Genomic DNA, 14,936 nt, shown 5'->3' with positions numbered 1-14,936 from the left:
TGTCCATTCTGTCGTTTGGTTCTCATACATTTCCTAAGTAACCGATTAAAATCACATCCAGCTGTGCGATTGAAGCCTGCGCGTTATTAAAGGGAGTTGTGGAAACCCGAGGAAGCCGCCGTAGAATTTTGCCATTTCACTACTTTTATAAAGGCCACAAAATGATTATCTTGGCAGCAATTTGGTAACAAAAAAACGAGGAATTTTAAGGCTATGGTCTTTGTTTTTTTTCCCCTCGTTTGTATTTTTTAAATCTCCCAGTTATTGGGTGAGGGGCGAGGGAGTGGAAATGAATTCTGAAAGCAAATTTTCTCAAAAGGATTGTGCCCTTGCAAGGATTTTTCATTTGCCGTGGTTATTATTATATCTCCCCTAGGGGATGCTGGCTGTTACTTGCTCTAGATTTTAGTAAGTTATGAAACAAATCAAGAGTGATATACATTGCATCCCTTTGATTTGACATATTGTGTGTGCATGTTTACACATGAACAGGTTGGGGCATGCGTGTCCTAACTGTCGTAACTTACAAACATCTATATAAGTGTATACACTTGCATAATAAAGTAATAATGCACATTCCTTTCTCAATCCACTGCTGGATGAAGGGACTTCCCAGGCTGCTCTCATGGGACTGGACACATTCCCTGGGTAATTTGGTCATAGACTACAATAAAGTGCAGTCTGTTCTCCTATATAGCGTGTGTTTTCAGAACGCGAATTGGATATAACGCGATGAATGTATTAGGGAACGCATTTTTATTATAACGCGGATGTAAATTGGATATAACGCCATTTAAGTGAACAGGAAAACTACATCGCACGAGCAGGGAGATAAGCGGTTGTGCGGCTGCCTCAGCGTAGCATGACACAAGGTGGGATGCTACTGGATGCTTTAGATGCTACCCACGCTCCTCCGTCATTTGTTCGGCCTGCGTACATATCTCACGTGTTATCGCGGACTGCTTTAAACTGTATTATATATTATTAGTTATAACACGATTATCAACAACGCGGTATTCAGGAACGCAACTACTAACGTGTTATAGGAGATCAGACTGTATCGTGATGTCATTTTATTATGGCTTCAGAGTACAGACCTAGCTTGTTTCTACGTATATCCTCACACACGCAACCCACTCCCTCCCCCGTATACGGTCGGAGAAAAATAATAGTTGTCCTTTTTTAATGCAGGATAACGTCGCTGTTATGGTACTGGTTGAAAAACCTGAAACGCATTTCGGCAACCTTGTGAGGTTTGCCGGTGGACTGCGTTATTACCTTTGCGCTGATTGCTTGCATTGCAAGAGGAACGCAATGCGTGGCTATTCCAGCCAAGGCAGTGTAAAACATTGCTTGCGAGTCAGCGCTAGTTATATAACGTGCATAAAAATTAAACACTTTAGAATGTTGCGCCATTGAATTTACGCGTTCAAATTCATTTTTGCATTGTAACGTTTAACTATTATTTTTCAAGTTTGAAATGCAGCGTGTTGACCTGATTTTTGTCTGCGTGAGTTTTAAAACGGTTAGCTCTTTTTTGCATGTTCCACAGGCATTAAAACATCGCTTTGTTTAAAGTTTGACTGCTCATATTCACTTTGCCTTTCTGCCAGAACTTTGTACTAGGTTAAGCTGACTTCAGCTCATATACAACAAGGTTGGAAAAAAAACGCCATTCCCAAAACATGTGCAACACTGCCATGTCTTTGGGTTCATGCACGGCGGTGGAATGCTGTTGTAAATTGAAACCCTGGAAAGTGAATTTATGATTTGGAGCCCTTTAACAATTCACTGCTGGATGAAGGCCCCCGTAATGCTAAGAGGTGTGGCCCTGCAATGCGTTGTTCACGCCACCTCTGGTGGACTTGGCTCCGCGAGAAGGAGCATCAGAGGGGAGCTCTCGTGAGCCCCTGTAGAGGATATTTGGCCTACTCTTCCACACTGGCCAGAAATCTTGGAAGAGGTGGGATTACTACCCACACTTTACCCCACCACACGTGACGGTGCTGTCGCCAGTCACGCTGCTGGGTGGACAGTGGCAGGTGGGGGGGTAAATTCAATAAATTGCAACGTTTCACTGCCGTGCCAGGAGGTTGAACATGTGACCTCTGAAGTGATACGAAAGATCATTTATTAACCCCAGAAATCCTTTATTAAGTGCCAAAGCAGCAGCAGCAGGCGGCAGCATGGGTCCTGCTTGGGAAATGTAGCCAATGTCCATAGTACTTTAAGTATTAAGTCGCATTGTGTGCATGACTAATGGATAATAATTATTGGTATTCTACGATTAATTTACGTAAAATAGATATCACATTTAGTACAATGCAATATTTTAACTCTCAGCCTTCTAGTTTTGTGTTGAGCACTCTAACCACAGCAGCACCTGCCTAATCGTTGATTAAATAAATTTGGTAACCTAGGAAAAAATGACATTGAGACGCGAGAAGGACACTCACCATGTGACCTGACAAAAACTACAAAAAACGACTGGAAGGGTAAAATGAGCGTGCGGATAAATAAACAAATAACACGTTATACACGAATCCTTGTAGCTGTGGTTCACCACGGGAAGGGGACTGAAGACAGAGAAAGAAGACACGGCTCGAGATGAGCAGTAGAAAGAGGGGAGCACTGGGCACGAAGAAGACGAGGGGGAGAAGGAATGAGCGAGCCAAGATGTCGCGGATGAGAGAAAGAGCGAGTAGATGTGAGCTGCACCGAGTAGTAGCATCTGTTTTCACAGGGGGTGGAGAGATGAGGGGGGTGGGGGTGGCCACACAGAAGTCACGTGATTCACAGAAGGCTTGAGCTGATTAACATCTATCGATGTAGTGTATTAATGATGATGGCTGTCGCTTCGAAAACCACAATGACTGTCGCTCCAGTCCAAAACAATAGAGCGGAACGTGGGTTTGTGACCGATGACACCAAAACTGGCTGCGGTGGCTCCACAGCATTTTCCTTTGCCTATAACTGGTAAATATATAATTACTTACAGATTTATTTTTACACAATTATTTTTGCTGTTGTTTAAGTCTCTTGCAGAACAACAAAGCGACATTGAGTACAAAAGGTAATCGCCGACATATTTTGGTTCAGGCAAATGAATATTTTATGTAACTATTATCAACGCAGGTTTGGCCAGATTGTGAAGTTTTGAATACCATTGAATGTGATTTATTTGGAAAACTTTTAAGTGACTCATTGCTTCAAAACCATAAATGTTTGTTTCCATTTTGGGATACATGTTTTTCAAACATTGAGCTTGTCATTTAAAAACATGTGGTTGGAGAATTTCGTTGCATGTTTTTGAAATACAGAGCATTTTTCTGCAAACATCGGCATAATCTGCGATGAGCCAAATAGAAATGAGGACATGGAATGCTGAGTGGGTGGCCTATTACTGACATTTAAACAATCTTGCCTATTCATATTGCTTTGAACCACAATACCTTGGTGATCTTGTCAAGGAGCATATAAACCATCATCACGCGAACTCCGGTCACCCTTGCAGCAGCGTTTGGCTACTAACCATCGAACAAATACGGTCACCGCATTGCACGTTTTCAGATGTGCTTCTGTGGATGTCTGGAACGTTCTTCCTTCCGATATTAGGAAGCTACTGGAGCTATGCACTTTTAAATCTAGATTGAAAACTAATTTCTTTAGAACTGCTTTTTCTGTTTAGTTTGTTGTCCTTCCCCCGCACCTCCGATTAGCACGGTTTGGCAATGTACGGTGCGAAAGAAGTTCAGCATGCATACATACATACACATTTAACTGCACAGAGATGAAACATTTTTCGGTGATTCGACTGCGTCACAAGCATTGGCAGTTGAGCACGAGCTCAAATAACAAAAAAACAACTCGACACAATCGTCCTACACACTGTGCCCTTAAAGGATAAGTATCTAATGAACGACGTTTTGGGCAATGACCCCTCCTCATAGCACATACATCGAGAAGCCAGAGACAAGAGTGGATAACAAGAGTTGGAGACTGCACTGTACACCATGGGGCCTGATCAGAACTATTTTGTACATGTGTATGTTGAGCGTCTCTCGCACCGTATCTAGCCAACCGTGCTAGTCGGAGGTTCGATTTTTGATGAGAAAACATTGATTCATGTAGACATGCCCCCAATGAAAGAGGTATATATTTTTTAAAGAAACAACTTTTTTTATTTTAAAGCCTCTGTACGTCTGCCACCAATCTCAGTGCACTTATTAAAGCACTAGCGGGAAGTACCTGGCGTTGCCGGGGTCAACATTTTTTTTCAAACCTACTCTTAAAAATCTAACAGCAGTGCATACTGACTGTGGTGGTACCTGCTATGATTACAGCAGTACATACCGACTGGTGGTGGTACCTGCTATCACTACAGTAGTACATGCTGATTCTATAGCAATATTTATCGACTCTATAGCACAAATTACTCACCTGACAGAGTGGCGTGGTGAGGCCTAGTCCTGTGCAGAGCCTCCGGCCTCGCCTAGATTGTCCAGCCAGCCGAGGTGGCACCTTGGCAGGCTGGGGCTGGCCTGCTACGCCTGACCCCCCCCCCCCCCCCAGCCACGATCTCCCTGGCCACTCTGCAGTAATTTCTACAGCCTATAGTGGTAGCATCTACCGACTGTATAGTAGTAACTGCACGCATCCGGGTGAGGGGGACATCACACAGTGAAGTATTTACCTGAGCGTTTATTGTATTTTTATAGCAATTATAACACGAAAGAAAATGTCCCCCTCACTCAAACCGAAGGCGTGCGACTTGGCATGGGCAGTCCTCCCCACCAAAGGCACGCGAGTTGGTATGGTCGTGCACGCGTCATAAATAAATAAAAAAGAAAGCTCGCAGAAATCGCACTAAATCGCTAATTAAACTAATTTAAAGTTGACGGATGTGAAATAGGAATAGCGCTTGCTCACGGCGGGGCTTACGGCGTGGTACCCGGCTATTTTTATTTAACGTAAACCCCACCGTTGGAGAGCCAAATGCCTGGCAAGCGCGCGAACACACAAACAAACCCACACACAAACCCGGCCACAAAGCCAGACAAATTTTGACTTTCATATAGAGATTTAACAACTTGGCTCTGTTAGACACGGAGCCGTCGCTCTCACGGTATTCACACAGCTGTTGAGAAGTAACTCGGGGAATCATTAGCAAATCAAGAAGGGGTGGGACCTCAATAAGAATTTCTACTGGAGGAATCCAATGAGCTATAAAGTTCTTTCTCACAGATTTCCAGTAAGGGGGCGGCCTAAAGAGGCAAAGGGAGAGCCCACACATAGTTTTTTTTATAGTTATTTTTCCCCTTTTCTCTGGCAACAAAACTGAAACCTTTTTACAAGGAATCATGTCTGCATTAGCCACAAAACTTGTGATCAGAATGCAAAAAAAACACACTGGCAATATATGCATTGTCCTTGAAACTGATTGGTCCACACCAGAGACAGCTTTCTTTTGAGCCTCGTCTCAAACGGTGCTAGACCAGAGGACGCCACAAAGCACCGTTTTAACACAAGACAACTCTGGATCGGTTTTGACATTCATTGTTTCATTAGTAGAATGGCATAGAGAGGACTGCCAGCCTGAGACTTGCCCCACTATAGCTGGCCAAGTGTGGCTGCATCTTTTCTTGGTATAAAAAACACTCAACACATTAGTCAATATACATGTAATGTATACGCAGCCTGGCAGTCGATATGGCCTATCCCATGAGGCATTTAATTTCTGTTCAGTTATCCAGCCATGTCCATGCCATGCAGTCAAGTTGTTATCCAGTCGAACAGGTTTGTCCTGGGCAAATGGTGAGCGTCCTAAGCTTATGCAATAGCAAAGAAGCAAAACCTCACATGCCCATATTATTCAGAAATGTAATGCTTTATCTGGTAGCAAATCGACTTCATCAGGTAGTCAGTCGGGTCGCCAGGGAGTGAACACCTGAACGTAATCGGGCGGTCGGTTTGGTTTGGATGCTCCAGGGTAATATAAACAAATTCTGAAATGATAAACGTGGATGCGGGGTGGGGAGGGGACTCACGCATCCACGCACCTATGGGATGGACGCAACGATTGATGCTGTCTTATCTACTAAGATATCAACTCAGGTCTCAGTTTGGGTATTCTACGGGTGCCCTGGTTTCAACTTGTCACATGTATAAATAGATAAGTGCTGTTTCGCACGTAAATAAAATATAGCCTTTCCGTTGCTAGTGTTTCGCCCGCAACAGCATTTATAAAAAAAAAATTCACCCCGAATAACGAGAATGAGAGTAAAGAATGACACCGAATGTGATGGTGACATCAATAAGCAAAGTGATGACGATGCCGATCGTATAGATAGCACGTTATTTGGTAATGCTGCATTGGCAGTGGTGCACAAGCACAAAATAACTAAACACGTTGTCAATAACACCGCCTTACCAGGCAATATATATAATAGGCGACGTTTCTGACAATGGCACTTCTTCAAGCGCTGTGAAAAACGGGCAACGTCGCCCATTACTCGTATAATAAGCCAAGAATGTGTGTGTCCCGCGCTTGACGTCACTCCACATGAACCCCCCCCTCCATGAAGAATCATGAGTGGGTGACGTCACTCCACATGCCGCACCCCTCCCCAATAACCATAATGGGGTGACGTCACTCCACATGCCGCACCCCTCCCCAATAACCATGAGGGGGTGACGTCACTCCACATGCCACACCCCTCCCCAATAACCATTAGCTGGTGAAGTCACTCCACATGGTGCAACCTCCCCTCATTAATAATCATGAGCTGAACAATTCCTCTATTTAATATTTCCGATTTACCGGAATATATACCCGTCCTTGGATAGGCAACCAAGCTAGTTATATGTGTAAGATAATAATGGCTACGATGATAATAATGTGCATGGTGTAATGGCAGTTATCATTAATCTGGCGCATCAAACGTGATGTTGTTAATGATGATGTTTGTCATTAAGGGAATTGTGACGGGTGACGGGCAGTATTTTCACGCTGTATAGCTGCCGTTAATCATGGTAATAATGATCGTGATCGACCGGTAGTACTCGAAGATTAAGAGTAATTGAATCTTGACTTAAAGCTTTCGTGACTGCAGGAATCGCGGTCATGTGAAAAATAGAGCGCTATATTTTTTCACCTGAGGACGATTACTTGTGTTGCGATTGAAACGTCGTGATTTTTTTACTATTTTTCTATCTACGTGACTTTACCGAAAGACCCAAAGAGTAGGAGTAATTGAATGTTTTATTCTACTATTGGCCACTTGTATGGGAGGGTGTTGTCATCTCTTCAGGGTCGATAAAGTAGTAACACTTAGTGTAACATCACCAGTGGTTGTTCCATGGGCAGACTGATACTTGTCGTGGAAAATGCTAATTTTCACTGAAGATTTTAATTGCACATGTGTGGTGATGTGCCCTGTCCCTTTGCTCATTTAATTTGGGAGACACTTTGATGACGACGATGACGATGATGGTGATGATGCCGCCACGGATGAATGTTCATTTGTGCGTGATATTGGTGATGCATCGTGATGACGATGTAGATAATAATGATCATTATGGAACCCACTATGGCGATGGTCCAGCTTGTGCAATATTCCTTACTACATTGATTTTCAGTCCTGACGATGCCATGGATGATGATGATGCGTTAGTGACAGTGACATTCATTATGAGTAACGATGATGATGGAACTCGTGGTGTTGGTGGTGCCGGTTATATATTAGTTATAATGATATTGAAGATGAGTCGCCATAACGATGATGATGATGATGGAGTTCATGGTGGTGCTGGTGATACATCAGTGACAGTGGCATTGATGATGAGTCTCCATAACAACGACGATGATAGAACTCATGGTGTTGGCGGTGCTGGCGATGGGTCGCGATGACGTTGAAAATTACGCCCCCCTCGTGTGTCCTCCCTGCAGGATGAGCTTATAGCGGCCGAGGAGGACGTGGCGCTCGGCCTGCTGGAGCTCGTGCGGTGGGTGTCCTACGCCGAGCCCAGCGGCTGGACGCGCGGGCTGGTGGCGCCCGGCGCCGGCGTCCCCCACCCCACGCCGACATCGCCACCACCGCCGACGTCGCCGCCGACTTCGCCGACTTCGCCGACTTCGCCGACGTCGCCGCCGCGAGACTCGGACCCGCTGGGCAACGCGGCGTCCCAGCGCGCCAAGCGGGGCCGCTCGGGCACGCGGGAGCAGCCTCCCCGCGACGCCGTCGGCACGCGCAGCCAGAGCGCCGCCACCGCCCAGAACGCCGCCACCGCCCAGAGCGCCGTCACCACCACCCAGAGCGCCGCCACCGCCCAGAGCGCCTCCACCGCGGCCGGCGAGACGCAGGATGCCGTCAAGGACTGCGACTGCGCGGAGCCGCCAGCAGGTAACCGCGAACCCCCCTGTTGCTCGCGCCTTCTCGTTTGCACACGGCTCTCGAGTAATAACAATCGCGGTCATGTTTAACGCGTCGTCGGTTTTCGCGACCCATGTTGTCCGTAATAAAGGGTTTTTATTTTAGGTTAAATCGTGTAAAGATTTTCCAATACACCGGTGTACTGAATTAGTAACTAATCGGCATGTTTTGTTCACGTGACAAACCTTACTAATTGGCTGTGTGTCGGGTGGTGGTGGGTTTAACGACACATTTATATTTACGCGATCTCACCCAAAAATTACCCTCTATTTTGATAATCGTGGTAAAAATTGTCACAATTGGCTGGTTTTATTCAACTATTAGCCACCAGTGGGGGAGGGTTATCATCGCTTCAGGGTTGAAGTTATACCACTTTGTAGAACATCAGCAGTGGTTTTGTTTACATGTAGTATGTATGTTGGACTTCTTCCCCACTGTAGCCAACCATGCTGATTGGAGGTGCAGGTGAAGGACAACAAACTAAACACAAAAATAAGTTCTAAAGAATTATTTTTCAATCTATATTTAAAATGCATACTCCAGTGGATTCCTTATATTGTAAGGAAGAGCATTCCAGAAGGCCACAGAAGCGCATCTTCAAAGTGCGCGATGCAGTGACCGTCTTTGTTCGATGGTTATCCAAAAGCAGCTGCGCGGATGACCGGATTTTGCATGATGGTTTATGCACAGACCAGAGGTGTGGACTCGAGTCATGTGACTTGGACTCGAGTCAGACTCGAGTCATGAATTTGATGACTTGAGACTCGACTTGGACTTGCATAACAATGACTTTGTCCCACCTCTGAGGTGTGGACTCGAGTCATGTGACTTGGACTCGAGTCAGACTCGAGTCATGAATTTGATGACTTGAGACTCGACTTGGACTTGCATAACAATGACTTTGTCCCACCTCTGGCACAGACTGCTACTTGTCGTGGAAAATACTAATTTCCACCACAAGTTTATAAAGATGGTTATAGCGGGACCATGCGAGGTGGCTACTGCTGCTGCTGGTGATATTTGTTACGTTCGGTTTTGTTTAAATCAGTTTAATTTGCACTTGATTACCAGCTTTGCTGTGTGTCATCTTTTCTTGTTTCTGTAAAGGATGAATCATCCCGTTTTTGTATGAACTCACCAGTTCTGTTTTGTCATTTATAGCTAAAATAATGAGCCCGTATTTATTATTTATTCGTACTTGGTAAGATTCTTGGAATACAGTGGAAAACTTATCCAAAATGAGACGCGTTTAGCAAAATGGGAAGTCATAAAAATAATGTCTCTTTCAAAATGCGCAATTAAATGTACTGGGGGGAAAAATAATATGGCATGGGTACTGATAATTATACACGTGCTCTTCTGGGAGGCGTGGGAGTGAAGGTTTTAAGTTTTCCATAGCAGTAAATGAATGGTGTTTATTTCTCCGTGGATTTGTGCGTTTAGCATTCTTATAATTTTAGCCTCTGTAGTCTTAAGTGACACAATGTAGAGAGATTATTTGGTGGAATACTAGATTCTCTACACTTGGCTTTTTGCTTGCCAAGCTGCAATGGCTTCCGGTTGTCATCCTCGCAGCGGCTTCTGGCTAACCATCAAACAAAAAAGGTCACTGCGTCGCGTGCTTTCAGATGCGCTTCTGTGGCCGTTTGGAACCCTCTTTCTTCCGTTATTAGGCAGCCACTGGAGCAATGCACTCTTAAATAATCTAGATTGAAAACTCGTTTCTTTAGAGCTGCTTTTTGTGTTTAGTTTGTTGTCCTTCCCCCGCACCTCTGATTTGCACGATTGGCTACGTACTGTGCGAAAGAAGTTCAATGTAAAATTAATTCCTGACCAGTGTCAACTTGGGGCTCTGTCAACCCTTTGTGGTCAAGAAAATGAGTCTGCAGCCCTTCGTGAAAGTGTGCGATTTTTCTTTGGAGAGACCGGTCCCCGTTATAGGAATGTGGAATTTACACCACACCAGTACAGGACTTCTAACGGACGTGAGCACTGTGCATGTCTCATCAAAAGAGCGTGCGGGCACTTTTGGAACATGCCCTCTAATATGCCGCGTGCAAACTTTTCAAGATGGCACTTGCGTTCTCCACTGTATTCTTTGCGAGCTTGTCACCCCCTGGTGTCAATGAGTGGGAGTGGCTTTTTGTTTGTGGGTTTAAGTTTTTCCTTTTCCTGTATTTAACCGGTGCACTTCATGGGACGAAAATAAAGTCCTTAAAAAACAGCCATCTCCTGTTTCAAAGGGCATGCCCAATAAATACTCACAGCTGCTGCACGTCGCCACTGATGAGCGTGCAGCCACTGTTGGTGAATGCGCAGTATCGAATTTTGTCACTCATACTTTAATTTTCCAAGGGACCCATTTGTTTAGCAAGAAATAGCAAAATCATTGGCCTCCAATTTTGGATGTGGCTTTCAAGTGTGGATTATTTAAAAGCATACTGTCTATATTTAATAAGGTTATTGCATCAATTGTTTTCGTAAGCGATTTAAACGCATTGGTACCACTCATGATTTGCCATCTCAGGGTGGTACCAACAAGTAAAAATGTTTGGACTGGATCCATGGACCCCCTTAGAATGAAATCAACACAGGGCACAGGAAGGTCTTCGTCCAACAGCGGATGAACCGTGGCTGATGATGGTGAACATTAGAATGGAATTGCAGAGGCAAGACTTTTTTTAGAAAGGGTCCTTTTATGAGGACGTTTAAAGAGCATTTTGCAGCAACAAAATTGCATGTATCGAGACCACGTGCTAAGGTTACAGGATGGAGGAGGCATCTTGACACTGGGCGTGGTCTTAATTTCAAAGCCAGAGTTTGACCTTTCTCGGTCAAACTTTGATCTTTCCGAGGTTGAATTTCCTCGAGTGCATGTCAACACCTAAATGTGGATGTAGATTTTTTTCCTTCAGTTTTCTAAGTTATTCGGCTACAAGTGATCCAATGACAGAGTGATCTGAGATCAATATAAAAATGTTCCTCTTTTCTCCACTTGTGATAGCTGCAATAGAAGTAGCTGTTGGCGTTTTGAAGGTCAGAATTAAAAAAAATCTACTAGTCCTCGCCACGACTGGGAATTGAATGTAGGTCAACTGTGCATATAGCGCGGTGTGCTAACCACCGCACCGCCACTCCCGTTCCCAAGGCATCGCTGTTCGGGATTCCCAGTGATGTAGTGGGTAGACTTGAGCACCGTTCAGAACGCGGCTGCTAGAGTGCATTCATTGGCTACCAGTCAAGTATCGAGTGGACTATGAGATCCTGCTGCTGATCTACAAGGCTCACAATGGGTTAACCCCACAATATTTGCGGGAACTGATCAATTTCTTTTTTTACTCGCAACGATGGTTCCTCGTCTTCGGATCGCATTCTGCTAAGTTCTTCGAGGACAAGGCTCTGTACCTGCAGGGGTCATCAGGCTTTTGGCACTGTGCAGCTCCCAGACTTTTGAACAATGCTGTGCATTTGCTAATAAGACAATGAGAATCGTGAGAGCTATTGTTTAAGTCTGTCTTGAAAACTCACTTGTTTAAATTGGCCTTTAAACTCCCCTCTCCCTAGTCCTGGCTGTTTACCCTGCAGATTCTGTTTATTTCCTCGTTTCTATATGCGGCGACGCATTGCGATCTATGGATTAAATGCGGCTTACAAATGTAAACTATTATTATTATAGATGGAGAAACTGGTGGCTGTCACAGGAATGTGAAATTTTTGTCATTGCCTCAGGGCTGCCAGGAGAGCTGAGCACCTCCCCACTGGATCATTGAGCAAGTTGTGGCTTTCTGAGAAATGTGTGATGATACGCATATTTATTTAATTCGCGTGTATTGTTGCATCTTCCCATCATCTCCCACGAGTTGTCACGACGCGTTTTGCCGCGGCTCAGGTATGGCTGTGCGTGTGGCGGCTTGTTAATTGTTGCCGTTCGAGTGTCTGCAGCGCAATTCACAATAACAACTCATTTGCCTCCAAGGGGAAATGTCAGCCAATACCATCAGGAGGCATAATTTTGTGGAAGGAAATGTAGTGCTAAGCGAGGAGCGAACGGCTGATTGTCAAACCCGGCTGATGATCCTCCACCTAACGCATGAAAAGGTTCACAATTCACGATAGATGAAGTCATAAAAAATATTTTAAAAACCCGCTTTCATTATAACCACAAACTCCTTGCCCTGCTGGAAAGAGTTGCACATGTTTGTATCAAAGTCTGTGACACTGTAATGTGTTGTGCACTGCGCTAGGTACAGCCCCATAACTATTGTTTTGTGTCCTGCATCAGAGGGAAACTACCGATTTCGACTCTGCAGGTGTATTTGTGTGTGTGTATATATAGATGGGGGAGCGGTGGTGTAGCGGTTAGCGCGTTGCGCTATGAACCTGACAGTGACGGTCATATGAACCGGTTCTGGGCCTCCCTTTGCTCAACTCGGCCTCAAATGAGTACCTGGTGCGGTGTGTAAACATTGCCCTGGGGAGACAAAGGCGGTCGGGCGTGGTGCTGGCCACCCACCCCCTCAAGTGCTGTGCCGGCCTTCATAGGTGTTCGCTAGTAGCACTTGCCCCAACAGTCTGTTAAGGCTATACGGGGGATCTTTGTCTTTGTATATATTTATTTACTTTCATTATTGAGTTCATTTTTCCAATCATCACATCCCACTCCCATCTGCCTCTTAATATCATTATTTTTGTCCCTATCCACCCTTTATAATTGTTGTGCCAGTGTGCCTAATTAAGAACGTTTATGATAACAGTGCATATCAACTGTTATGTATGTATGTGGAACTTCTTTCGCACCGTACATAGCCAACCGTGCTGATCGGACATACGGGTGTGAGGCATGGACATTGACAAAGAACGTTGAACAAATCCGAAAATACGTGCAAAGAAGCACAGCATGGCGTTCTTGGAGTTGCACTTAGAGACGGAAATAGCAGCACATGGGTTAGTGGAGATTCGCAAGTTGCAGACGTCATATTGAACGCTGTGAGAAGTCTGTGGCGTTGGGCAGAGGGACGCATCATCGCGAGGAGGGGTGATGGCCGGTGGTCGGGACTTGCAACGGAGTGGTCCTCGTCACGCAACGATCCATGGGCAGACAGCCCGTCGGTGTCCACTGCACATGTTGTCCTTTGTTTCTACTTTCCTCTGTCTCGTGCCAATATGCTCAATGGTGCCAAAAGGATGTGCTCCACATCGCTTGTGTTGGAGTGGTTGCCGAAGGAAAATCTACACGATTAACCGTCATATAATCTCCGGGTAATTAATGTGGCGATTACTGACTGTTATGCTTGCTGTACATGTGGATAAGCATGGATAATTATCGAACGAATTTTGTCATCGCTTTTGGGATACTCCTCTTATCCGTGGAAAGGTGCAGATAACACAAAGCATTATCTGTCGGGACAGGTTAAGGGATTTTGCGGGGATCGATTCTAGTGGCGCAGATTATAGCATTACCGGTTAACAGGTGTACGGATGAGAGGAGCTTCACTCCCCCAAGCTCGAGCGACGTGAAGCCACTCTGCGTCTTGAGATTTGGTGCACGAGAGGCTGACATTCATTGTTCACCATCTAGTTGGCCACAGGAGGGAAACCAGTGGATCCAATCCCAGCCAATTGGAATCATTGTTTTAATGAACATCCCTGGAGCTGTTTAGTGAGAACATTTATAGCATGTATATCACTATTTGAAGCGGCCATTTATAATTTGTTGACGTTTTTAGCTGAAACGCAAAGTGATAATTTCGTGTCTTAGCTTTCCAATTTGCATGCATCTCAATTATTTAGGTTATTTGTGGCATTTAGGCCTACGATATGTTTTCAGGTTGTACCACGTGTTGTTCGGCATGGTGTCTGATGTTTCACTCTGCTTGCCGGGAGCTTCTTCAAGAATTTAATACATTTCCCGAAAAGATAGCTGCCAGCAGCACCTGGAGCGAAACGTCGCACGTCATGCCCAACATCTCGTGCTACGACCCCAAAACATGCGTCGGAGAGCCGGGCAGCTCGGCCACGAAAATGGAGCGCGGTGCTCGAACGTCTTAGGTCATCTCAGCGGCTGCTTATCCACACGAGGTGGTCTGAAGAAAAAAATGTGCCCCATGCCAATTGCGCGAAAATGTGTCGTGCTCTGATCTAGATTTTGCGAAATCAAGTGAAAAAACAAGTTCCTTTGATGGGTCTTTTTTGGGGAGTCAATGGTGACTTGGCCTAGTATGTCATCTCTAAACTAGAGAGCCCAGTTTACTCATCAGTGGCTGAAATCCCAACTCAAACCTAGCATCTGAACATTGCTGGCGCGATGTTCTGACACGGGCATTAGTCCCTTTTGCCACCAAACAACGTCGTGTTTTTTAAATTATAAAAACCCGTACAAGGTTACCTTGTACGCATTGTGATAAGATCATTTGTTTTAAAAACAAAGGGTCTTCGATCACAACATCATGTACTTGGCATTTGGTAAACTGAGCAACATTTCTCGGAGTGATTGTTGTCAGAGCC

The 14,936-nt window shown here is 45.0% G+C and overlaps 1 protein-coding gene across 1 annotated transcript in view; it reads left to right on the top strand.

The window, feature by feature from the left end:
• ARID5B (AT-rich interaction domain 5B) overlaps positions 1 to 14,936 on the top strand; it is a 129,165-nt gene that overhangs the window by 68,242 nt on the left and 45,987 nt on the right. Inside the window, exon 3 of the mRNA XM_061556560.1 lies at positions 7,949 to 8,402. Coding sequence (XP_061412544.1) covers positions 7,949 to 8,402 — 454 coding nt within the window. The remainder of the gene's footprint in view (positions 1 to 7,948; positions 8,403 to 14,936) is intronic.

This window comes from Lethenteron reissneri, chromosome 22 (assembly GCF_015708825.2).
Source record: "Lethenteron reissneri isolate LAM-NWPU_2019-01 chromosome 22, ASM1570882v1, whole genome shotgun sequence".
Taxonomy (NCBI): domain Eukaryota; kingdom Metazoa; phylum Chordata; class Hyperoartia; order Petromyzontiformes; family Petromyzontidae; genus Lethenteron; species Lethenteron reissneri.
Note: the sequence above shows the minus strand (reverse complement) of the source record. Positions and strands in the feature narration are given on the sequence as shown.